We start from the raw sequence: 27574 nt of genomic DNA on the forward strand, positions 1-27574 counted from the left end.
ATGGATCCTAAACATCAGCGAGCGGCCTTAAACGATGGTCACTCCATTCCTGTACTGGGACTTGGCACCTATGCACCCGATCGGTAATCTCAGTTGCTTTGTGCTTGAGGGGACAAAAGAAAATAGACTTAGGGTGGTGGGAAGGCAGCCAATTTCTGTGTGACTGCAAGTTTCGTTGGTTCTCCAGTTCCCCAGGCTACAGCTGTTTCATGCAGAATACTGCACTTAGTCACACACTTCACTCTTCCTGACAGATCCTGGGGTCCCCTGCTGAGGATGCTGGGTAGTTGTTTTGCTTTCTGCTTCAATCTATTTACTTGGGTAAAGAGAAAAATGTCCATCCTCAGCAATACTTCTTGCCTGGTGTTTGCAGTTGCCACTGATTCTCTGTTGTTTTCTTAATTGAAGAATTATTTCCTCCTTCCTACAAGGAATGGTGCAGGAAAATTTTGTCACTCTAGAGAAAATGCATAGAATATAAAAAGGGAGCAGAGATTTTCTGCTCAAGGGTTAATCCTAAGCACTGTAGATTAATTACGAGATTTGGGTAGACTTTCCCTTATACTACTCTCACTTCTGAGAAATGTGCCTGAATGTAAAAAAAAATATGTTAGGCAAAAAGGAGACTCTATTAAGAACAAGACTAAATTATTCATTTATGCTAAAAAACACAGGAATCTGATATGGTATATGGTGCTATTCAAAAAATGAGCACCATTGAGAGAATTTCTCACACTGTTATCATCCTCTGATTATGCAATCGTATGATATGGGATTGTTTACCCCAAATTTACATTTTTATCTTATACTGCATGAGATCTAGGGAAATTAATAAAAAATATTTTGAAGACACATGCCAAGACTTAGTTATTTTTTCAGCATGAGGTAGCATGAAGGAGAGGGAACAATCAAGGATACTAGGTAAAGTTTTAGCCCTTGTAAATTTCTCAGTTCCCTCAAACATAGGGTCAGTAGAGGGTTGGTATCAGTGCAGGGCAGCAGGATCTAGTATCTGCTTCATTGTTATTACTTGAGTCATGCAGTCTCTCAGTTTCTTCAAATAAATGGAAAAGAGTTCATTTCATTTACCTGTTTGTCCTATAACAAATACTTTCAAATCTTTGTCCAATTTTGGAAAGCTAATAATTTTAAATTTTGCTCTACTTACATGTTCCGTTGAAGAAATAGCCTGTTTGTAAGGGATTACAATAAAATTTAAAAACCTCTTATATGACAGTCATTTTCTAATGTGAAAAATATATATGTGTGTATATATATATGTGTGTGTATATATATATACATATATATATATACCCCATGAGTATACTTTTTTAAAATTGATTTATCTGAAAGGCAGAGTTAAAGGAAGACAAGCACAGGCAGAAAGAGAAAGATCATTTATCCCTTGGCAAACTTTTCAAATGGCTGCAACAGCCTGGGCTGGGTCAAGTCAAAACCTGGCACCAGTATCTTTATCTGAGTTTCCCATGTTGGTTTTGAAACCCCAGCACCTGGGCCACTTTCTACTCGTTTCCCAGACAGATTAGAAAGGACCTGGATCAGAAGTGCAGCAGCTGAAACTCAAACCAATGCTTGTATGGGATGCTAGCATTGCAGACTTTACCTACTATACCACAAAGTAGGCCTTTGGTATACATTTTTACTCTTAGTATTTATTTTGTTATTTTGGGGGTCGGGTGGGGGGGATAGACAGAATGCTCTATAGAGAAGAATTAACATAACATCCTGCTGTCCATTCAACTGACTGCCTATTTTCAATCTTTCCCCTGATTTGCATCTGTGAAATTGCATACTCCCCATTCTCTAATTTGGATGGTGGCTGTAGCTACACTGCCTCTGTAGATGCCTGTGTAGACAATGGTGTGTATGTGCCCCTGCTTTTTGCTAAGGAAGTGGAGTAAGTGTGTGGGCCACAAGAGGGGATTTATGCAACCCAACCTCAATGAAAAACCTTATAAATGGAGACTAAATAAATAGCTTTATCTACAGATAATTTTTAAAGGCTGTCAAATTCAATTTTCCCAGGATTGAATGTGTTTGTTTTTTTCACTGGAGGGAATGTATAGAAGCTTGCACTGTATTTTTCCATATTTTATTCCACTTAATTTTCCCCTGTGGTAACTCTACTTTGTATATTCACTACATAAATAACAACCATGGTATTAACTTTTTTGTCGCATCCTTGGATCCTTCCATCAAATCAGTAAAACTGGCATAGTTTCTGGGAACGTTGTTGCCAGTGATTAAGAAGGTGGCACAGTGTTGGGAGGTTTCTGAGCTGCCTCTTGCTAATAATTAGTGAAGATCCAGGAAAATTGAGATTCATTTATTTCCCAAAAACTCAGACTTATTCTCATACATGAAAATAAAAAAGGATTCCTGTGAAAGTCACTGATGATGCCTGAATTAATTCTAATCACATGGATCTTCAAATAATACTTCTGGCTATTTTCTAGGTTCCTAAGAGTGAGGCTGGAGAGGCCACCAAAATAGCCATAGATGTTGGTTACCACCATATTGATTCTTCTCATGCATACCAAATGAAGAGGAAGTAAGCCTTGCCATCCGAAGCAAGATTGCAGATGGCACTGTGAAGAGAGAAGATGTATTCTACACTTCAAAGGTATTGGATATTGGATGTGTCAATGTATTAATTAATGAAATGTGATCTGTGCCAATGATAATTATAGTATTTAAATACTTATTTATTTATTTGAAGGCAGAGTTACAGAGAGGCAGAGGCAGAGAGAGAAGTTTTCTACTTCACTGGTTCACTCCCCAAATGGCCACAACAGCCAGAACTGGGCCGATCCAAAACCAGGAGTCAGGAGCTTTTTCTGGTCTCCCACACAAGTGCAGGGGCCCAAGGACTTGGGCCACCTTCTACTGTTTTCCCAGGCCACAGCAGAGAGCTGGATCAGAAGTGGAGCAGCCAAGTTTCAAAATGGCTCCCATTTAGGATGCCAGCACTGCAGGCAGTGGCTTTACCCACTATGTCACAGTGCCAACTACAATTATATGATTCAGTCTCTAGGGATCTACAAGCTGTTCTTATTTCCATACTTAAACCACACATTTTCTTTTTTAATTATATTTCTATTTATTTTCTCTTAAGTTTATTAATTTTTAATGTTTTGGCATATTCCCACATATACAGATATATGCATATTGACTGTTTTTTTGAAAACATGAAGATAAATATCACAAAATGTGTGATTCATATCAATGATCATATATTGAAGAGATCAGGGTATATTGTCATATAGATGGTAAAATTCAGTGATGCCATGAAATATGACATGCATACACGTTTCATATCTCCATCTATACATTAACCACCCACAGATGTCTTTCTGTGTTGGGTTTATTTTTCTACATGTAATGAGACTCAATTTCATCAATTTTTTTGCAAATAACAGGATTTAAATCATTTTTGTGGCTAAGTAATGTTTATCATTTATATAAAACACATTTTGTTTATCCACCCTTGAGTAGTTGAGGGACATTTGTGTTGCTCTTCCTTTTTTTGGCTCTTGTGAATTGGACTGTTACAAACACATGAAGCAGATATATTTTTCATATGTTGATTTCACTTCCCTGAGATATATTCCCAGAAGAGTGATATCTGACTCACATGGTGGATCCATTTTAGTTTTTTGCAGAATATCCAGGCCATTTTCCGTAATAGTTGTATTAATTTCATTTCTATGTATGAGGACATCCCTTTTAGCACAATTTTTCTATCATTTATTATTATTTTTAATTTGATAATAGTCATTCTAATTGTAGTGGGATGCTACCTAGTTGCAGTTTTTTATTTCCATTTCCTTGATGGCTAGTGATGGTGAATACTTTTTCATTTGTCTGTTGGCCATTTCTTTTTCTGCTTTGCAAAATATCTATTCATGTCCTTTGCATATTTCGTAACAGAACTGTTCGTCTTAGTGTTGTTGAGTTTATTGTTTTCCTTATACAGTTTGGATATTAAATTTGTATCAGATAGATAATTTGGAAATATTTTCTCCCATTCTTTTGATTTGCTCTTCACTTGCTTCTTGGCTATGCAGAAGCTTCTTAGCTTGATAAAATCTCATTTCTCTATTTTTGCTTTTATTCCCTGTGCTGTGGGATTCTTACTAAATGATCTTCGCCTGGGACAATTTCTTGCAGTGTTTTCTCTGTTTTCCTTTACTAGTTTGATCATTTCAGATCTTAAATTTAGATATTACACATTTTGAGATTATTTTTCTTTTTTAGAAAAATTCATTTTTATTTATTGGAAAGACAGAGTTACAGAGAGGCAAAGGCAGAGGTAGTGAAAGAAAGAGAGAGAGGTCTTCCATCTGCTTGGTCACTCCCCAAATGCCCACAATGGCCAGAGCTGATTCAGTCTGAAGCCAGGAACCTGGAGCTTCTTCCAAGTCTCCCACATGGGTAAAGTCTTCCTGCTGCTTTCCCAGGGACATTAGCAGTGAGCAGAATCAGAAGTGGAGCAGCCAGGACTTGAACTGGTTCCCATATGGGATGCTGGCACTGCAGGAGGTGGCTTTACCTGCTATGCCACAGTACTGGCCCCTAGATTATTTTTCTTTTGTCTATAAGTAAGGTAAATGTCTTGCTTCAAATATCTACCTGTGGAAATCTAATTTTCTCAACACCATTTGTTGAATAGACTGTTCTTTCTTCACAGAATACTTTTTATGATGCTTGTTCAAGTTGATTTGATTATAGATTTGCGGTTTTGGAACTGAGGATTCTATTCTGTTCCAGTGGTCTACTTGTCTACCTTTGTTTTGGTTATAAAAGCCTTGTAATATGTTTTAAAATCTGGACTTGTGATACCTCTGGCCAGGGTCTTTTGTGTTTTCAAAATAATTTTTTTAGAGAATTTAAAAAATTAGTTTCAAATGTAGAATGACAGATTGAGAGGGCAATACTTAAAGACTTATTTCAGTGTGTACTTAACACATACTTAATAAATCTTTTCTAGGCCGGCGCCACGGCTCACTAGGCTAATCCTCCGCCTTGCGGCGCCGGCACACCGGGTTCTAGTCCCGGTCGGGGCGCCGGATTCTGTCCCGGTTGTCCCTCTTCCAGGCCACCAGGCCAGCTCTCTGCTGTGGCCAGGGAGTGCAGTGGAGGATGGCCCAAGTGCTTAAACCCTGCACCCCATGGGAGACCAGGAGAAGCACCTGGCTCCTGCCATTGGATCAGCGCTGTGCGCCAGCCGCAGCGTGGCAGCCATTGGAGGGTGAACCAACGGCAAAAGGAAGACCTTTCTCTCTGTCTCTGTCTCTGTCTCTCTCTCACTGTCCACTCTGCCTGTCAAAAAAAAAAAAAAGAAAGAAATCTTTTCTAATGTAAAAAGAAAGAAAGAAATCTTTTCTAATGTTAACTGGGTAGTGATGAATTTTTTTGTTATTAAGAAGGTCTTTATTTTATCTTCACTAACAAATGAAAGCTTCTCTAGGTAAAATATTGTGGATTGGCAGTTTTTCATTTTTTCAGAATTTAAACTCTATCTCCTCATTGTATCCTGGCCTTTAATACTTTTGCTGAGAAATCTATGAATCTCATGGGATGACCTTTAAGCATGACCTTGTGTTTTTCTCTTGAAAATCTTGGGACACTCTCTTTATGTTTCCCTTCTCAAAGTTTAAGTAAAACGTGTCTCGGTGAGGATGTTCTCTCATCATGCCTGAGTGAAATTCTATGAGTTTCATGTATTTGGATGTTCATAACTTCCTACAAATGGGAGGGTGGGGTTCTGCTGGGATTTTATTGACTAGGTTTTCTTTTTTTTTTTTTTTAATTTTTTTTTTTTTTTTTTTTTTTGACAGGCAGAGTGGACAGTGAGAGAGAGAGACAGAGAGAAAGGTCTTCCTTTGCCGTTGGTTCACCCTCCAATGGCCGCCGCGGCCAGCGCGCTGCGGCCGGCGCACCGCTCTGATCCGATGGCAGGAGCCAGGAGCCAGGTGCTTTTCCTGGTCTCCCATGGGGTGCAGGGCCCAAGCACCTGGGCCATCCTCCACTGCACTCCCTGGCCACAGCAGAGAGCTGGCCTGGAAGAGGGGCAACCGGGACAGAATCCGGCACCCCAACCGGGACTAGAACTGGGTGTGCCGGCGCCGCAAGGGGGAGGATTAGCCTAGTGAGCCGCGGCGCCGGCCCTTGACTAGGTTTTCTTAGCAAAGACTCATATAATGGTATTCAAGGGATACTTGACTTTTTTTCATTAAAATTTTCTTTTTTTTATATTTTTGCCTGTGATACTTCAAAAGACCGCTCATTAATATCATATATTCTTTATTCTGCTTTTCTAGTCTGTTGTTAAGGCGGAGGATTAGCCTAGTGAGCCGCGGCGCCGGCTTGCAGCTTTGGTGCACTTTCTTTCGACCAGAGTTGGTTCGAACCGGTTTGGAGCAATCAATGAAAAAACTTCAACTGGACTATGTTGATCTGTACCTTATGCATTTCCCAGTAGCTATGAAGGTAGGCAGTTAACAACATCGAATTTGTTACACGTTAGCTGTCAGTGTGACCATCATCTTCATGGATGAGTAAATGGTACTGATAAATTTTCAGACACTTGTTGTAGGTAAGTTGGAGAAACTGGTCTAAATGGCTTAAGCATATTGTCTACTGGAGTCTGTAAACAGGGATCCCAACTCATGAGTAAGGCAGAGATTTTAAGTAATCTTTGGAAAACTTTTCCAAAGTTGGTTTTCGACAACACTGCCACTGGATTAATGAGTTTTTGTCTGATCCTTTTCCTGGTGGCATATATGGCTCTGAAGAATTCTAAACTCATGGCCATTATTTGAGAGCTGATCCACATTCTAGTTACAATTTTTTATAACAGAACCTTGATCCATGTTCTGTGGTACAAGTGCATTCTGTTTGAAACACATGTTCTCAAGGGTTGAGGAACACTGATTGCGTCGCCTGGGTAAAGTCTAAAATCTGTTATTGGCAGAGATCAAGGTCATGTAGCCACTGATTTTCACAGTGAAACAGAGATATTTCTATAAATGAAAGAACAGAGCACACAAAGTAATATAAATCCATGGACACCACTAGGACCTAGAAAATAGTATTCATTAATAGGCATGTAATAGATGTGAGAAGAGACGTCTGTAGCATAATGATATTCTTTACCACTTCATATACAATACACGTTGCAGTTATATGACTGTGGAGTATTGCTCCACATTTTTCACTGAAGTTTGTTTTCCCAACCTAAGTACATCTGGGTTTGTTGCTAGGGCGTGCGTTTCTCAATCTGGTAATATAGTGTAAAATTACTCTTTTTATTCTGGCCTGGGAAGGAGATATACCCAAAAGATGAACAAGGAAAAATAACACATGACATAGTGGATCTCTGTGCCACTTGGGAGGTATTTATTTGGAGGAGTGAGTACAAAGAAAGCAGGAAGAGGAGGCATCAGATCACAATTAAACTTAAAAGAGAGGGTTATGGATTCTTAATTGTGGAAATTCATGCCATCGTTAAGGGTACTGTGCTGGAGTGGGGTCACAGAAAGAAATGGACAATAATTAGGGGCAAAAAGAGCAGGCTCATTGTTTTCATTCACATATTTCTCTGGATTCCTATGGAGGACACTGTGATTTCTTAATGTCACCATCTCTTTCTCTGTTCTATATTCTTTTTTTTTTTTTCTCTTTCAGTCAATGACCATTAGCTTCATTATCATCTCTTTCTAATGGTGCTATCATCCGTTATATTATTCTAGCCATTTGTGGAAAAACTTTCTTCATAATCTTTTCTCCCAGGCCATGGAAAAGTGCAAGGATGCAGGACTGGCCAAGTCCATCGGGGTGTCCAACTTCAACCGCAGGCAGTCGGAGATGATTCTGAACAAGCCAGGGCTCAAGTACAAGCCTGTCTGCAACCAGGTGAGGACTCTCAGCCTCCTCTCCTTCTGCTTTTCAGTCCCTTCTCCCTGTACCACTGACAAGAGTCCACTCGTCTTCCATTCTCATTCAAAGTATGCTTTGGAGGAGAAGATTCTCAACACAGAACCCCTGTCTCTGTGGAGGGGCAAGTAGGGCCCTCTCTTGTCTCTGTATGTGATGATGCCTTATTGAAAAGGTGAGGAGACTCTAGTGTTCAAATATTTGTAAGAATCTGTGGAGGTAAAGGTGATCTAGAAAGCAGCAGTCAAGTTTCAACTAGTAAGAAGTTGAATTTATCGATCCAATTGAATGTGATGTGGAAGTCACTCAATGTAGCAGCGAAGGCCATGAAAACATCTACTGGGCAGTAAATAAAGATAAAGTGAATGTAGGAGAAGAGAGGTGGCAAGGGCTTGTTTTGCATCTATACATCTGAAACTTTGTTCTTGGTATCTATTTTTTCAGTGTCTTGATCAGGAAAAGATTATCAGACACTAGGAAAATAATCTGGGGAAGAGGGCGAATTTACCTTTCATGGTTTTCTATTGTTAGCCACATCACACTCAGGAAATTTTAGCAAAACTTAAGCTGATCTCATTTTGAATTCATTTTCATTTGCATCTAATCTCTGCTTTCTGCCTTCAAATCAAACTGTGCATCAACATCGATTTTTAGCTTTTCCATGTTCTTAGTATCTAACATCATACAGTCACTAAGTAAATATATTTGACATGAAAATACAGCTTATAAAATCTATCACTTTGCTCTGTAATAATGTAGTACTCTGATTTTCAAGAAAAATTATACAAATTATTATGGCTTTCAGTGCCAACCTTATTCTAGTTTATATTTTGAGAACTTTCATACATCCAGAAATTTTGATAGTCCTGATAAAATATTTTCTCTCCTGTTCTCATATTGTTATATTTTTCATATGTCCAAAGTTTATGTTAATACAAATATGCAATATTTTGCTGAACCTCTCGATATAATATGTTAGTGATTGCTCATCCCTATAGAACTCAAACATCTCCTATGACAGAAAACACTGTCACATAGTTCTAGTTTTCATAATTGGATCTAAAGTACTTAATTTTTATTTCTTGTCATTTAGTATCATTCAGTATTATAATTTTCTACTAACAGCCTCAGATATCTTCTCTTTTAAGAGAAACAAAATAGTAATTCACAAATAGAATTCTGTCATGTTTCTCATGCTTTTCCCCTTCAAAGTTCAGAAATCTTTTTTCCTGTGATATCTATGCACGTTTTGTCAGTTGTTCTGGATTCATCAGATTGTTGTCTTGTAATAATCATTTGCTTCTCTACTTCAACTTTCTGTAAGTTAGAAGTTAGGTTTGGATGGTTTATTATATATTAAGGTTAAATGTTTTTGTCATGAAGACGTCCTTAGAATTCTGTGTTCATCAAATTGTATTCCAAGAGACAGCATAGAAAGATACTTTTCCCACATTTAGTGATGCATCTTTTGGTCATAATTGGTAATTGGTCATTTTTGGTAATAATATTCAATAGCAGATGTAATATACCTGAACAAATTTTATATAATAGATATGCATTCATGGATGATATTTGTCTTAACTGGTTATTACTTTGGGGTTTGTAAAGTTATTTGCATTTTAACTATGCTATTTATTTTCTTACTTGACATTTGCACAATTAAGAATCTATTTTCTGGCCAGCGCCATGGCTCACTAGGCTAATCCTCCGCCTTGCGGCACCGGCACTCCGGGTTCTAGTCCCGGTCGGGGCGCCGGATTCTGTCCCGGTTGCCCCTCTTCTAGGCCAGCTCTCTGCTGTGGCCTGGGAGTGCAGTGGAGGATGGCCCAAGTGCTTGGGCCCTGCACCCGCATGGGAGACCAGGAGAAGTACCTGGCTCCTGCCATCAGATCAGCGCGGTGCGCCGGCCGCAGTGCGCCAGCCACGGCGGCCATTGGAGGGTGAACCAACGGCAAAGGAAGACCTTTCTCTCTGTCTCTCTCTCTCACTGTCCACTCTGCCTGTCAAAATAAATAAATAAATAAATAAATAAAAGAATCTATTTTCTCTCCCTCTCTTTCTCTATTGGTCTCTCTCTTTCAGTTTCTCTCTGCTTTTCAAATAAAATAAAGTCTTCAAAGTAAACTTAAAAACCTCACTTGATGATATTTTGAGTTTAAAGTTTCATTTCTAAATTCAGCTACTTTTACTTTTTAAGTTTCCCCATATACTCTGATACTTTTCAAACTTGTCTATCCACAGTTGGAATGCCATCCGTATCTCAATCAGAGAAAACTGCTAGATTTTTGCAAGTCCATAGATGTTGTTCTGGTTGCCTATGGTGCTCTGGGATCAAGTCAAGATCCAAAATGGTAAAAGGAAAATAAAAAGATGACATAAAACCCACTGTTGATGAAATACTATTGGTGTACAACACTTAGTTTTATATAGTTAGTCTCAACTGGCTCAAAGAGGGGGATGATCTAACTTGATTTTTAACTTTTATTTAATGAATATAAATTTCCAAAGTACATCTTATGGATTACAATGGCTTTTTCTCCCCCAAAACTTCCCTCCCACCCGCAACAATCCCCTCTCCTGCTCCCTCTCCCTTTCCATTCACATCAAGATTCATTTTCAGTTATCTTTATGTACAGAAGATCAATTTAGCATATATTAAGTAAAGATTTCAACAGTTTGCACCCAGACAGAAACACAGTGTAAAATACTGTTTGAGGCGGAGCCAAGATGGCGGAATAGTGAGGGTGCGCACCGATAGTCCGGGAAAATTTAGTTTAATAAAAGGGGAGTTACGGTAGCCGCAGAAAATAGAACCAAAAAAAAATTGCAGGGGAAACCCTTCTGGATGGAGCAGCCGTGAATCGGAGGACCTACTGGGAGAACAAGGTCGCCCACCGCGCGGAAGCCAAGTCGCGGGACCGAGCCGCAGAAGCCCCAGGGTCTGCGCGCCAGTGCTCCAAGGGGAGTGCATGCTACACAGACAACAGCGGGGAGACTTGGGACGCTCAGGGCTCCGAGTCCACACATCGGCGCTGGAAGGGGAGGTGAGCTCAATAACCCGAGACATTGGTGGGGAAACGGGGGTCAGAATCTAGAGGGGGGCCGGAAAGTGCAGCAAACTCACTACCGGAAAGAAGGAAAAAAAAAAGCTTCGGGGTTTCTCTTCCCCCTAACCTTGCAAAGGTTACAAGGCTGCAAGGCTTGAAGAATTCCCAAGAGACAAAGAGCAGGCCTCCTCTCTGGATTTACATATCAATGGGGGAGAGCTAAGGAACTGAGTCACTACAATTCAGTAGCCTAGGCAACCCAGTGGGAGTCCAGAGGAGCCAAAGACTGGAAGCTAAATACCATCAATTCTGCACAGCCCTGCCCTGCGGTGTTACTTACCCCCTGAATAAATAAAATAAATAAATAAATAAAAAGAGAGAGATTTACCACGCATAACCTGAGGGTGTCACCTTTGCACACCCTTAACCAGGAAGAACCAGGCAGAGCTCTCAGGCCGCACCCATCTCAAGCCTCCAAGGCTCCTCCAACAGCAGGCAGTCCACTTAACACGGACACAGTATAAAAAAAAAAAAAAACGCACAGTGACGCAAGAAGAATTAACTATGCAGAGTAACAAACACAGAAATAGAGGGAGCAAGATCAACGATGACACTATGATGCCTCCAAATAAGCAAAACACCCCAAGCCAAGAGTATGAAGATGATGAAATAGAAGAAATGCAAGATACGGATTTCAAAAAATTTATGATAAGAACATTTAGAAGTTTTCAAAAGCAAATCCTTGAACTACAGAAATCCTTAACGGACAAGATTGAAAATCTCTCTTGTGAAAATGAAATTTTAAGGAAGAGTCAAAATGAAACTCAGAAACTAGTAGAACAGGAAAGTGTAATAGTGAAGAGAAATCAAAATGAAATGAAGAGCTCAATAGATCAAATGACAAACACATTAGAAAGCCTTAAAAACAGAATGGGTGAAGCAGAAGAGAGAATATCGGACTTAGAAGATAGAGCACAGGAAAACATACAGTCAAACCAAAGAAAAGAAGAGGAAATTAGAAATCTAAAAAATATTGTTGGGAATCTACAGGATACTATTAAAAAAACCAACATTCGAGTTCTAGGAGTTCCTGAAGGCATGGAGAGAGAGAAAGGATTGGAAGGCCTTTTTAGTGAGATACTAGCAGAGAACTTTCCAGGTTTGGAGAAGGACAGAGATATCCTAGTACAGGAAGCTCATAGAACCCCCAATAAACATGACCAAAAGAGATCCTCACCACGACACGTGGTAATTAAACTTACCACAGTGAAACATAAAGAAAAGATCCTAAAATGTGCAAGAGAGAAACGTCAGATTACTCTCAGAGGATCTCCAATCAGACTCACAGCTGACTTCTCATCAGAAACCCTACAAGCTAGGAGGGAATGGCGAGACATAGCACAGGTGCTAAGAGAGAAAAATTGCCAGCCCAGAATATTATATCCTGCCAAGCTCTCATTTGTGAATGAAGGTGAAATAAAGACCTTTCATAGCAAACAGAAATTGAAAGACTTTGTGGCCACTCATCCGGCCCTGCAAAAGATACTTAAAGATGTGCTACACTCAGAAACACAGAAACACGGCCATCAATATGAAAGAAGGGAAAGGAAGAACACCTACCAGTAAAAGAGCATGGGAAGCTCAAAGCATATACTAGAAAATATTTCCGGGAAAATGGCAGGGCAAAGTCACTACGTATCAATTGTCACATTGAACATTAATGGTCTGAATTCTTCAGTTAAAAGACACCGTTTGGCTGACTGGCTCACAGAACACAACCCAACTATTTGTTGCCTACAAGAAACACATCTCTCTAACAAAGAGGCATGCAGACTGAAAGTGAAAGGTTGGAAAAAGATATTCCATGCCAACAGAAACCAAAAAAAAGCAGGTGTAGTCATATTAATATCAGACAAAATAAACTTTAATACAAAAACTGTTAAGAGAGACAAAGAGGGACACTATATAATGATTAAGGGTTCAATTCAACAGGAAGATGTAACTATTATAAATGTATATGCACCTAATTACAGGGCACCGGTCTATTTAAAAGATATGTTAAGGGACTTAAAGGGAGATTTAGATTCCAATACAATAGTACTGGGGGACTTCAATACTCCACTCTCAGAAATAGACAGATCATCTGGACAGAAGATCAACAAGGAAACAGCAGATTTAATTGACACTATTGCCCAAATGGATCTAACAGATATCTACAGAACTTTCAACCCTACATCTACAGACTTCACATTCTTCTCAGCAGTGCATGGAACCTTCTCTAGGATTGATCACATACTAGGCCATAAAACAAGTCTCAGCAAATTTAAAAGAATTAGAATCATACCATGCAGCTTCTCAGACCACAGCGGGATGAAGCTGGAAATTAGCAACTCAGGAAACCCCAGAAAGTATGCAAACACATGGAGTCTGAACAACATGCTCCTGAATGAACACTGGGTCATTCAAGAAATCAAAAGAGAAATCAAAAACTTTCTGGAAGTAAATGAAGACAACAACACAACATATCAAAACTTATGGGATACAGCAAAAGCAGTATTGAGAGGCAAATTTATAGCAATAGGTGCCTATATCAAGAAATTGGAAAGGTACCAAATAAATGAGCTTTCAGCGCACCTCAAGGACCTAGAAAAACTGCAGCAAACCAAACCCAAATCTAGTAGGAGAAGAGAAATAATTAAAACCAGAGAAGAAATTAACAGGATTGAATCCAAAAAAACATTACAAAAAATCAGCCAAGCGAGAAGCTGGTTTTTTGAAAAAATAAACAAAATTGACACCCCATTGGCCCAACTAACTAAAAAAAGAAGAGAAAAGACCCAAATCAATAAAATCAGAGATGAAAAAGGAAACGTAACAACAGACACCACAGAAATAAAAAGAATCATCAGAAATTACTACAAGGACCTGTATGCCAGCAAACAGGAAAACCTATCAGAAATGGATAGATTCCTGGACACATGCAATCTACCAAAATTGAACCATGAAGACATCGAAAACCTAAATAGACCCATAACTGAAACAGAAATTGAAACAGTAATAAAGGCCCTCCCAACAAAGAAAAGCCCAGGACCAGATGGATTCACTGCTGAATTCTACCAGACATTTAAAGAAGAACTAATCCCATTTCTTCTCAAACTATTCAGAACAATCGAAAAAGAGGGAATCCTCCCAAATTCTTTCTATGAAGCCAGCATCACCTTAATCCCTAAGCCAGAGAAAGATGCAGCACTGAAAGAAAATTACAGACCAATATCCCTGATGAACATAGATGCAAAAATCCTCAATAAAATTCTGGCCAATAGAATACAACAACACATCAGGAAAATCATCCACCCAGACCAAGTGGGATTCATTCCTGGTACGCAGGGATGGTTCAACATTCGCAAATCAATCATTGTGATTCACCACATTAACAGACTGCAGAAGAAAAACCATATGGTTATCTCAATTGATGCAGAGAAAGCATTTGATAAAATTCAACACCCTTTCATGATGAAAACTCTAAGCAAATTGGGTATAGAAGGAACATTCCTCAATATAATCAAAGCAATTTATAAAAAACCCACAGCCAGCATCCTATTGAATGGGGAAAAGTTGGAAGCATTTCCACTGAAATCTGGCACCAGGCAGGGATGCCCACTCTCACCACTGCTATTTAACATAGTTCTGGAAGTTTTAGCCAGAGCCATCAGACAAGAAAAAGAAATCAAAGGAATACAAATTGAGAAGGAAGAAGTCAAACTATCCCTCTTTGCAGACGATATGATTCTGTACTTAGAGGATCCAAAGAACTCTACTAAGAGACTATTGGAACTCATAGAGGAGTTTGGCAAAGTGGCAGGATATAAAATCAATGCACAAAAATCAACAGCCTTTGTATACACAAGCAATGCCATGACTGAGAAAGAACTGCTAAGATCAATCCCATTCACAATAGCTACAAAAACAATCAAATACCTTGGAATAAACTTAACCAAGGACGTTAAAGATCTCTACGATGAAAATTACAAAACCTTAAAGAAAGAAATAGAAGAGGATACCAAGAAATGGAAAAATCTTCCATGCTCATGGATTGGAAGAATCAATATCATCAAAATGTCCATTCTCCCAAAAGCAATTTATAGATTCAATGCAATCCCAATCAAGATACCAAAGACATTCTTCGCAGATCTAGAAAAAATGATGCTGAAATTCATATGGAGGCACAAGAGACCTCGAATAGCTAAAGCAATCTTGTACAACAAAAACAAAGCAGGAGGCATCAAAATACCAGACTTCAGGACATACTACAGGGCAGTTGTAATCAAAACAGCATGGTACTGGTACAGAAACAGATGGATAGACCAATGGAACAGAATTGAAACACCAGAAATCAATCCAAACATCTACAGCCAACTTATATTTGATCAAGGATCTAAAACTAATTCCTGGAGCAAGGACAGTCTATTCAATAAATGGTGCTGGGAAAACTGGATTTCCACGTGCAGAAGCATGAAGCAAGACCCCTACCTTACACCTTACACAAAAATCCACTCAACGTGGATTAAAGACCTAAATCTACATCCTGACACCATTAAGTTATTAGAGAACATTGGAGAAACCCTTCAAGATATTGGCACAGGCAAAGAATTTCTGGAAAAGACCCGGGAGGCACAGACAGTCAAAGCCAAAATCAACTATTGGGATTGCATCAAATTGAGAAGTTTCTGTACTGCAAAAGAAACAGTCAGGAGAGTGAAGAGACAACCGACAGAATGGGAAAAAATATTTGCAAACTATGCAACAGATAAAGGGTTAATAACCAGAATCTACAAAGAGATCAAGAAACTCCACAAAAACAAAACCAACAACCCACTTAAGAGATGGGCCAAGGACTTCAATAGACATTTTTCAAAAGAGGAAATCCAAATGGCCAACAGGCACATGAAAAAATGTTCAAGGTCACTAGCAATCAGGGAAATGCAAATCAAAAGCACAATGAGGTTTCACCTCACCCCGGTTAGAATGGCTCACATACAGAAATCTACCAACAACAGATGCTGGCGAGGATGTGAGGAAAAAGGGACACTAACCCACTGTTGGTGGGAATGCAAACTGGTCAAGCCACTATGGAAGTCAGTCTGGAGATTCCTCAGAAACCTGAAGATAACCCTACCGTTCGACCCAGCCATCCCACTCCTTGGAATTTACCCAAAGGAGTTTAAATTGATAAAGAAAAAAGCGGTCTGCACCCTAATGTTTATTGCAGCACAATTCACAATAGCCAAGACCTGGAACCAACCTAAATGCCCATCAATGGTAGACTGGATAAAGAAATTATGGGATATGTATTCTTTAGAATACTATACCGCAGTAAGAAACAACGAAATCCAGTCATTTGCAACAAAATGGAGGAATCTGGAACACATCATGCTGAGTGAAGTAAGCCAGTCCCAAAGGGACAAATACCATATGTTCTCCCTGATCGGTGACAACTGACTGAACACCAAAAAGGAAACCTCCTGAAGTGAAATGGACACTATGAGAAATGGTGACTTGATCAGCATAGCCCTGACTGCTAATGGACAACTTAATACATTATCCCTCATAGTATTTTTTTTTTGTCTGTTCTACTTAATATGACTGGTTTAATTCTGTAATTATCACACAGTTATTCTTAAGTGTTGAAAATTAACTGAAATGTGATCCCTGTTAAACATAAGAGTGGGAATAAGAGAGGGAAGAGATGTATAATTTGGGGCATGCTCGGGCTGACTTGCCCCAATTGGTAGAGTTGGAAACATACCAGGGGATTCCAATTCAATCCCATCAAGGTGGCATGTGCCAATGCCATCTCACTATTCCAAGTGATCAATTTCAGTTCACAATTGATCATAATGAAAGGACTAAGAGTCAAAGGGAGTACATAAACAAGTCTAGTATCTGCTAACACTAACCGATAGAATAAATAAAGGGGAGAGTGATCCAACATGGGAAGTGAGATACTCAGCAGACTCATAGAATGGCGGATGTCCTAAATAGCACTCTGGCCTCAGAATCAGCCCTAAAGGCACTCGGATCTGGCTGAAAAGCCCATGAGAGTATTTCAGGCATGGAAAGCCAAGACACTCTGGCAAAAAGATCTCTGTGAGTGAGATCCCAGTGGAAAGAACATGTCTTCAAAGCAGGAGGTACCTTTCTCTGAAGGGAGGAGAGAACCTCCACTTTGACTATGACCGTGTCTAAACAAGATAAGAGTCGGAGAACTCAAGGGGCTTCCATAGCCTTGGAAACTCATGACTGGTGCATAGGGAGATTACTGATGCCATAAACAGGAGTGTCAATTTGTAAAGTCAACAACAGGAGTCACTGTGCACTTACTCCTCATGTAGGATCTCTGTCCTTAATGTGCTGTACACTGAGGCTTAATGCTATAACGAGTACTCAAACAGTATATTTCATTTTGTGTTTCTATGGGGGTGCAAACGATTGAAATCTTTACTTAATGTACACTAAACTGATCTTCTGTTAAAAAAAAAAAAAAAGAAAGAAATTATCAATTCCCAACTTGACTCTCACTGGGATTAAACATGACAATAGGTCTGATCTGATTTCATCATCATTTAAAAAAAATCATCTATTATTTTTCACTTTATGTTTCTGTGTGGGAGCAAACTGTTGAAATACTTACTTAAGGTATACTAAGCTGATCTTCTGTATATTAAGATAATCGAAAATGAATCTTGATGTGAATGGAAGGGGAGAGGGAGTGGGAAAGGGGAGGGTTGTGGGTGGGAGGGACGGTTGGGGGGGGAAGCCATTGTAACCCATGAGTCGTACTTTGGAAATTTATATTCATTAAATAAAAGATAAAAAAAATACTGTTTGAGCACTAGTTATAGCATTAAGTCACAATGTGCAGCACATTTAGGACAGAGATCATCTATATTTGTAAAACAGCTCAGATAATACTAATAACACCACTGGTCCACCTTTGAGAAGTGCTGGTCTAGGGTGGGCCCCCAGGCTGTTCTGAAAGCCTCTTATCAAACTGAACGCCCTGCATCAGGAGGTCAGCTTTTCTACCTGTCCTTGCAGGGTGGACCAGAGCTACCCGGTTCTCCTGGAAGACCCAGTCATCAGTGCCCTGGCAAAAAAGCACAAGCGAAGTCCAGCCCTGATTGCCCTTCGCTACCAGCTGCAGCGTGGGGTTGTGGCCCTGGCCAAGAGTTTCATAGCGAAGGAGATCAAAGAGAACATTCAGGTGATGAGCATGTGGGGCTCAGAGTCCTTGGGATTTACTCCTTCTTGGAAGATGTCGATTTGGCTTACACATTGTATTTTTTGCAATTTTAGAATTCATATAGCTTGATATTCATATTGTTTTCACATTGGTTTTCCTATCTAGTGAAGCACCATATAAATATATTGACTGTGTCTGTGTTTTTAATTAAGAAGCTATTATTTAACTATTATTATTGTAGTTGTAAAATAAAAAATACCTTCTGAACAGATGCTTGTATTTAACTAATTTATAACATCCTTTCGTGGATTGTGAATTAGCCCGGGCTGAGCCTGAACTCATTCAGTCTGTGTTCTATTTAGGCTCTTTCACGTACTTGCAATCCACTCCCTCAGGAATCGTACATGAGGCAGCTCCCTTTATGATGCTAACTGAGCATTGCATGGGATGCCTCAGTGCTCCTCCATGTACTTCTTCATCCTACAGCTAAGTATCCTGGGCTTCCCTTCATTACATGGCACAGTCCAAAGGCACTGATTGCATACTGGAAAAGCCTTCTCAGAACTGCCATACAGTTGGTCTGACAAGTTCTATAACCACTGAACAGACCAGACCTAACTGAAATTGTTGGGTGATAGATAGTTCTAGTTCTGGCTTCTTCACTTCTGATCCAGCTCCCTCCTAAAGTGCCTGGGAGAACAGTGGAGGATTGCTTATGTGTTTTGGCTCCTGCCACCCACATGGGAGATTATATGAAACTCCTAGCTTCTGGCTTCAGTCTGGCCCAGCCTCAGCTGGTGTGCACTTTGGGGAGTGAACCAGCAATTGGAAAAACTCTCTCTGTGTCTTTCCCTCTCTTTCTGAAACCACGCCTTTCAAATGAGTAAGTAACTGTTTTAAAGCATGTTCTCACAAATTTTATTCTTTTTATGGTATATTTTCTCAATAAAAGTTCCTACTCTTGTGTAGTTAAATCTTTGTGGCTGTTGGAAGTTTTTCTATATTTGAGAACAGGATAATATTTTACTGCATTACCTATAAAATCTTATAGTCCCTCTCTAAATTTTGTTATTAATTCAACTGGTATATTTAAAATACCACATGAAATGTGCGTAAGATACCACTGACATGCAGATATACTTTCAGAAAGAATATCAAAATTAAGAATTTGTTTCATTGCTTGGCATTCCTATAGCCCATACTGAAATGCCTGGATTGGAGCCCCAAAACTGCTTCTATCTTGCTGCTAATGCACCCCATAGGAATCAACAAGTTATGTTCCTAGTGCTTGGATGCATATAACCCTTGTTAGAGCGTCAAACTGGCTTCCAGACTGCTGACTTCTGCCTCCCCCAGCACTGATTCTTGCAGACATTTGAGAGTAAATCGGTAGATGAGAGATCTTTGTCTTTCTGTCTCTCACTGTGTATCTCCCTCACTCGTCAATGTGTCACTCTGACACTTTTTTTTTTTACAGGTAGAGTTATAGACAGTGAGAGAGAGAGAGAGAGAGAGAGACAGAGAGAAAGGTCTTCCTTCCGTTGGTTCACCCCCCAAATGGCCGCTAAGGCCGGAGCTACGCTTATCCGAAGCCAGGAGCCAGGTGCTTCTTCTTGGTCTCCCATGCGGGTGCAGGCGCCTAAGCACTTGGGCCATCCTCCACTGCCTTCCCGGGCCACAGCAGAGAGCTGGCCTCGAAGAGGGGCAACCGGGACTAGAACCCGATGCCGGCCTCCTGCTCTGAGACTTTCGCACTATCCATCCTCCTCACATTGGAAAATAAAGTTTTGTTTTCCAATATGGTAAAACATTTTCTAACACTTCGTATTTAAAATATCGTTATTACACTTCATTTAATTAACTGTTATATAAAATCTGTAAGAGATTCTCATTTTCTACACAGAGTAAGACTTTAAGTGATTGCTTGATATTGAATTGAAACTATTAATTTCAAGAGAACTTTTAAAAATACGTTTTTCTTTTTCAAAATGTCAACACTTTCTGTTCTTCTTTTCATCATTGATGATATAAAAACATGCAACTGTATCGAGGAACTTTACTAAATAATCTCATATATTTCAATGTTTACCTTTAGAATCTTCTAGATCTTATAATTTCATGGTCCTCTCTTCTTTAATGTCAGCTTCCTGCTACAGCTAATTAATGTTGAGACATCTTTTTATCTGTAATGTTGTAAGATTTCAATACATTATAATTCGTATTGCACTTTTATTTATTTATTTTTACCAGGAATGGGACAGCTGGGTGGGAAGTGGAAATATTTTCAGATTTCTGAGGAATTGCCGTACTATATTTCATCATGGTATACTAGTTTACATTCCACCCAACACCCAGCACTTATTGAAGAATGATTTGCTTCATGTCTCAAAATGTTTGGAAATTTTTCAGGATTTTCCAGATTGACAAATATTCAATATAAAAATAACAAAATATTGTCCTTCTCTAACAGGTGTTTGAATTTCAGTTGTCTTCAGAGGACATGAAAGCTCTGGATGGCCCGAACAAAAATCTTCACTATTATCCAGCTGATATGTAAGTGGCTTTGGAAACGTGTTGTCTCCATTTTTTTTTCTGATGAGGAATGTAGGAAAGGCATTAGCTTCTGTTGCCCTACTATCTATGAACATGCACTATGGGATTCACCAATGTAGCCTAATTCAGTGTTTGTAAAATGACATATACTTCTCTGATTGAAGGCATTTCCAACAACCTTGTGGTTCTAGGCAGCAGTTGTCTTCATTCACAGGCATGTCTGTTTATATATAAGGTCATTAAGATAATTTGCCTTCCACGATTTTACAGACATATAAGTTAATAATCTCAATAACTGTTATGCACAACAAGAGTCCCCATATTCATACATGATTGATTGATTTATGCTTAGTAGATTTTCTGGACAAAATAGTCTTGAATCATGGAGACTTTGGAAGAATTTAGCTTATACTAAAATACAAGGGACTTACTTAATATTTATGTTAGTGAGCTTGTTTGACATCATTCTCTTCCCTAAACATGTACCTGTAAGAACTTACAAGTTAAATACATAAGTTTCACCTGTATTTCTGAAACAAAGCAGTACTAATTTCAGAAGTCTTGAAAGTTTACTCATAACAAAACCTTTTCCAGGGAAGAAAATAGAAGAATGAGAGTTTACACATTAAAGAAAAATTTATTTGTGATGAATTTCAGTACATCACACTAATAATGAAATCATAAGAAAAGAAATCCATTAGATTGTGTAATGCCTAGAGCAATACCTGATGATCCTTAAGTGTTGAAGATATCCATTTCAAACAGAGCTTCAAGAGATGGAAATTAGCCTTCTTTGTGATAGTAATTTGTTTCATAAAATATCTTTTTTATTTTTGGATTAATCTTTACAACACGTTGGTCTTTTATGCATAAATATCTAGCTAATAATAAGTATAGAAAGTAATATATATGCAAAGCTCTTAAAGGAAGTATGAAAATTAGCCTTTAGGATGTCTTTATGCAGAAATACATATCCCTCTATATGGACATGTCCCTTACAGACTTATAAGTTAATGTATTTCTAATTTGAAATTCCCCTTTCTCCCTCCGTTACAAGCCCCTCTCGTGGCCCTGTCATGTGCCTTGGGCTCCTCCTGCCTGCCATCTCAGCTCTCAAGCAGGGACCCTCCTACACTACACAGGGGCCAGGGGATCCCTCTCCCCAGTGCCTTTTACCCTTGATCCCCAGGGCAGCTTGGCCCAGGGAGGGGGGATGCTGCTTAGCTGACCCCGCCCTGTCCCAGAGGAAGCCTCTATTTATTTATTAGCTTTTGTTTACACCCTGGAATCGACCCCTTCCTCCAGGGGTCTTGGGAGGGGGAGCCCAGAGCCTCTGAGATCCCTCCCTTCTTCCTCCAAGCCCCAGTTTGTATTTAGCTGCCAAGTAAGATTCCCACGGGCTCCCCCTTTTTCTCTGTGGGGTCAGGGTGCTGTCCCCTCCCTTCTGTTTACATCTCCCCTCCACCCCACTCTACTGCATATCGCTGAGTTTTCTATTTTTGCAAAATAAAGTGATGGAAACTCAAAAAAAAAAAAAGAAAGAAATTCCCCTTTCTTTTTCACTTTTTTTTTTTTTTTTTTGAAGGACTTAAATCCTTCATTTACCCTGAGAAAGGCTGGTCTTAAAAGTCAGTAGAAACATAGTTATGCTTTTCTGAAATATGGTGATCTATATGCAGAGGATGAATTCTTAAAGAAAGGCTTCAAAACAAAGAATAAGAATGGATTAAAAACATCAGAATGAAAGAGAATGTACATCCAGTGAAAGAGCTTTACTCTCCTTTTGTCCAATAAGCAACAATTCTATAAATGATGATAACAAGGATTATATATTAATTCTCCCTAGGGAATTTTACCTTGGTATTGAGAAATATACAAAATCAAAATTGGTAGATGTTTTAGATTTTAATATTTGATTACTATAAAGAAAAGTGAGAACTACAGCAGAGACATAGTGCAAAGATTAGGAGAGTGGCAAAGACAGTGGCAAGCAATGTATAATTCCTACTCCAATTAAAATTTTTAGTAATTATTGATTGGTTGCTGCTTTATATCTTAAGTAGTTAGGAAAATATAGAAATATGAAAATAATACAGGAAGCATTTGGACATTGATCTCATATTGATAAAATTCATTTCATCATATATTAAGCTATGCATGATGAGCTATCAGTAAATAATTGAAGAATTAATACAAATGATGTCAAATTGCTAACATTAACCTATAACCTGTGAACTTTTTTTAGTATTGAACAGTATGTTCAAATATGCTTCTATTATCCTTAAAAATTATCCTTAAAAATCTGATGTAAGATAGCACTGGATATTGCTTTGGGTGATTGAAAGATGTAGCTATGTGAGAAGAATATGTTTGAATTCCTTATTATGTATGGTCTGTATGCTAAGTTCCAGGTAGAGAAATGCAATTTAAAAACTTTGAATGTGATTAAATATATTTATCATAAAGTCACACCCATGTATGTAAGTTGGTTAATAAATCCATAACCAAAACAAACATCTTATTTTTCTCTGGTGGTAGCATCACAGAAACCACTTATTTAGTGTTCTATAAATGTGGTCATCGAGTTTAGATTGTGCATTTTTCTCATTTTAGTGTGGCTGAACACCCAAATTACCCATTTTCTGATGAATATTAACGTGGAGACCTTTTTCATGATTCCACTACTACGAGTTCTCCCAGGAGTGTTGTAGGGCAAGCGACATCTCAGATGCTGGTGACTGGGTAACTCTCTTCTGGTTAATCTATGCTGTTTTAAAACTGGACCTCAGCTAGAGCTGTATCCATGGGGTACGAAGTAATGGCTACAACTTTTGTCATTATTGAAAATAAAGCAATCTTGTTGTATTAAAGATTTTTACCTACCACTGATTTTATTACTTGCCTGCTTAGTTTTATTCTAATTTCTTAGTCCCTCAAACTGATTTTTCCTAGAAGTCTGTAGACCTGTGGTGAGAGATGATAAGAGATAGTCCACAGTCATTCCTGGGATTCAGGTGGGAAGTGTTGTCTGCCTGTAGGGCAGTCAGCAAAGACTTTTCAGTCATTGCTTCTCCAATGCTTCCAGGAACAAGGAAACTCACTGTACAAATCCATAAAGCAAGGAAATACTGCGAGGATGACCAAGAGTCCAGAGATCCCTTCCAGGAGCTTGTGGATCATAGCTGCAGATACCAGGATATTTGGTAGCTTTGGGGGGATGCTAAGTTGCAGGCGGTGGAATTCATGGGGATGTAGCCAGGAACAGTGCGTAGGAGTCAGGAGTGAGTGGGATTGAGGATGTAAAAAGTAAACATGTCTCTACTTGCAAATGTTGACAAAAGTCTTTTTTATATTATTTTCTGCAAATAAAATATAATATCAATAGCCATCAGGGAAATATAAATAAAAAACACAATGAAGTTTCATCTCACCCAAGTTAGAATGGTTATCATCCAAAAATAAAGAAAAATAACAAATGCTGGCGAGGATGTGGAGAAAAGATACCATATACACTGTTGATGAGAATATATAGTAGTACAAACATTATGGAAGACAGTATGGAGATTATTCAGGAATCTAAAAATAGATCTACCATATGACTCAGCAATTTCACTCCTGATAATTTACCTAAAGGAACTGAAATCAGTAAATCAGTAAATAAACGATTTATCTTTACCCCCATGTTTATAGCATCTCAAACCACAATAGCTAAGATACAGAAAGAACACATATGTCCAACAACTGATAACTGGATAAAAACTCACAGTATACATATACAATGGAATGCTATCCATATATTATAAAAAAGAACAAAATCCTGACTTCTGCAATGAAATGGATACAGTTGGTAATGGGAAAATCTTATTTCAGACCTTTACCTTACACCCTTTAGAAAACATAATCCCAATGAGATCAAAGATACAAACATAAGTGCTGACATTATGAAACAGCCTTGAGGAAAGCATCTGAAAATCATTGAAAATTGAGTTAGGAAATTATTTTGCTGATTAAAAATCCTCAAAAACACAGGCAACAGAAACTGACAGTGTAATTGATATGAATGCATTAGAAAGGACTATTCATGAGTTCCCACAAACACTCTGTGTAACAACTTCAACTATCAAATTATTGTACAGACAATGGCACTGACTTACACAAGTTGACCTGACATAAACACTTCTTCCTCTTTGCCTTTTCTGATTGCCAAGATGCAGCTTTCACTTTGGAACCTTTGCTAAGCTTCTCTTCCTTACTTTTCCCTTACTCTGACAATAGGTCCTGGTAGACACAGGACTTTCAGTGTGTACTGCAGGAGAAATCTTTATGTGTTACTTTTGCTTTTTACAGAAATGGTTTAAAACTAGGAAGAAATGTGATGTTAGACCTCCAGCTTCCTACCTATTTCAAAAGCCATTTTATGCATGAAATTTTCCACCATTTCTAGGGAAACATATTGACTTCCACAGTTATGTAGGAGAACAGCTAAGGTCTGTTTGATATCTTGCACAGTTCTTGTGTAGTTCTTGTCTCATGTCTAAATATTTCTATACCAAACTGTAAAGACCTTGTTGACAGACAGCAGCTTGGAGGTTCCAAGAATCACTCCATTCCTAGATTGGAGGTTTATAGTATTTGGTGGCCCCAGAGATTATTTGGAATCGAATGGTTATCAGGAGTGCCTCCAAGGGGTCAATGATACAAAGAATAATTTCATGGAAAGGAAATCAGGATCACACTAGTCAGTTTTCCACGGCTGACCTCCTTAATGCACTCTGATTATGGAAAATTTTGCAACATCTCCTGAGTTGTCTTTTCTGGTTTTATTTTTCTTGCCCTGATTAATATTAAAACAGTAATGTTATTTTTTTTCTAAAATACAGTCACCTCAGGAGAAGAGATGTGGCTTTAGGGGAGCAAGTAGAAAGTGCATTTCACCATTTAAGTTGTTAGCATCAATAAAAGAGATGCCAGATCTTCACCTATTAGGAAAAGCAAAACCAGAGCCAAACACATAGTAAGATGGCATGGTTCTCTTAACTGTTCTGTAATTAACACACAATTATTCTTAGGTGTTTAAATTTAACTGAAAAGTGATCTCTGTTGTCAAAGGGAGCACATAAACAAGTCTAGTACCTGCTAACACTAACCAATAGAATAAATAAAGGGGAGAGTGATCCAACATGGGAAGTGAGATACTCAGCAGACTCATAGAATGGCAGATGTCCTAAATAGCACTCTGGCCTCAGAATCAGCCCTAAAGGCATTCGGATCTGGCTGAAAAGCCCATGAGAGTATTTCAGGCATGGAAAGCCAAGACACTCTGGCAAAAAGATCTCTGTGAGTGAGATCCCAGTGGAAAGAACAGGTCTTCAAAGAAGGAGGTACCTTTCTCTGAAGGGAGGAGAGAACCTCCACTTTGACTATGACCGTGTCTAAACAAGATAAGAGTCGGAGAACTCAAGGGGCTTCCATAGCCTTGGAAACTCATGACTGGTGCATAGGGAGATTACTGATGCCATAAACAGGAGTGTCAATTTGTAAAGTCAACAACAGGAGTCACTGTGCACTTACTCCTCATGTAAGATCTCTGTCCTTAATGTGCTGTACATTGAGGCTTAATGCTATAATGAGTACTCAAACAGTATATTTCACTTTGTGTTTCTATGGGGGTGCAAACTGTTGAAATCTTTACTTAATGTATACTAAACTGATCCTCTGTAAAAAAGAAAAAAAGAAAGAAATTATCAATTCCCAACTTGACTCTCACTGGGATTAAACATGACAATAGGTCTGATCTGATTTCATCATCATTTAAAAAAAAATCATCTATTATTTTTCACTTTATGTTTCTGTGTGGGAGCAAACTGTTGAAATACTTACTTAAGGTATACTAAGCTGATCTTCTGTATATTAAGATAATCGAAAATGAATCTTGATGTGAATGGAAGGGGAGAGGGAGTGGGAAAGGGGAGGGTTGTGGGTGGGAGGGACGGTATGGGGGGGGAAGCCATTGTAATCCATAAGTCGTACTTTGGAAATTTATATTCATTGAATAAAAGTTAAAAAAAAGTTATCTCTGTTAAATATAAGAGTGGGAATAAGAGTGGGAGGAGATGTACAATTTGGGACATGCTCAAATCGGACTTGCCCCAAATGGTGGAGTTAGAAATGTGCCAGGGGATTCCAATTCAATCCCATCAAGGTGGCATGTACCAATGCCATCTCACTAGTCCAAGTGATCAATTTCAGTTCACAATTGATCACACTGATAGGTCTAAGAGTCAAAGGGATCACACAAACAAGACTAGTGTCTGCTAATACTAGCTGATAGAATCAAAAAGAGAGAGAACAATCCAACATGAGAAGCGGGATACACAGCAGACTCATAGAATGGCATATGTCCTAAACAGCACTCTGGCCTCACAATCAGCCCTTAAGGCATTCCGATCTGGCTGAAGAGCCCATGAGAGTATTTCAGGCATGGAAAGCCAAGACACTCTGTGTGTGTGTGTGGCAACTCATGACAAGAGCCTAGGGTGATTACTGATGCCATAAACAGGAGTGTCAATTTGTTAAGTCAACAACAGGAGTCACTGTGCACTTACTCCTCATGTAGGAGCTCTGTCCTTAATGTGCTGTACATTGTGATTTAATGCTATAACTAGTACTCAAACAGTATTTTTCACTTTGTGTTTCTATGTGGGTGCAAACTGTTGAAATCTTTACTTAATATATGCTAAACTGACCTTCTGTATATAAAGAGAATTGAAAA

At 38.8% G+C, this 27574-nt stretch overlaps 1 protein-coding gene across 1 annotated transcript; it reads left to right on the forward strand.

Moving 5' to 3' along the window:
• LOC100350930 (aldo-keto reductase family 1 member C3-like) lies at positions 1–24524 on the forward strand. Its single transcript, XM_070054986.1, has 7 exons — positions 1–83; positions 7776–7938; positions 9172–9278; positions 10788–11003; positions 18105–18270; positions 20720–20802; positions 23416–24524. The coding sequence occupies exons 1-7, from the start codon at positions 1–3 to the stop codon at positions 23456–23458; spliced, it is 861 nt and encodes a 286-aa protein (XP_069911087.1). The 3' UTR covers positions 23459–24524.
• The last annotated feature ends 3050 nt before the right edge of the window (positions 24525–27574 follow it).

The sequence above is a fragment of the Oryctolagus cuniculus genome, chromosome 13, assembly GCF_964237555.1.
Source record: "Oryctolagus cuniculus chromosome 13, mOryCun1.1, whole genome shotgun sequence".
Taxonomy (NCBI): Eukaryota; Metazoa; Chordata; class Mammalia; order Lagomorpha; family Leporidae; genus Oryctolagus; species Oryctolagus cuniculus.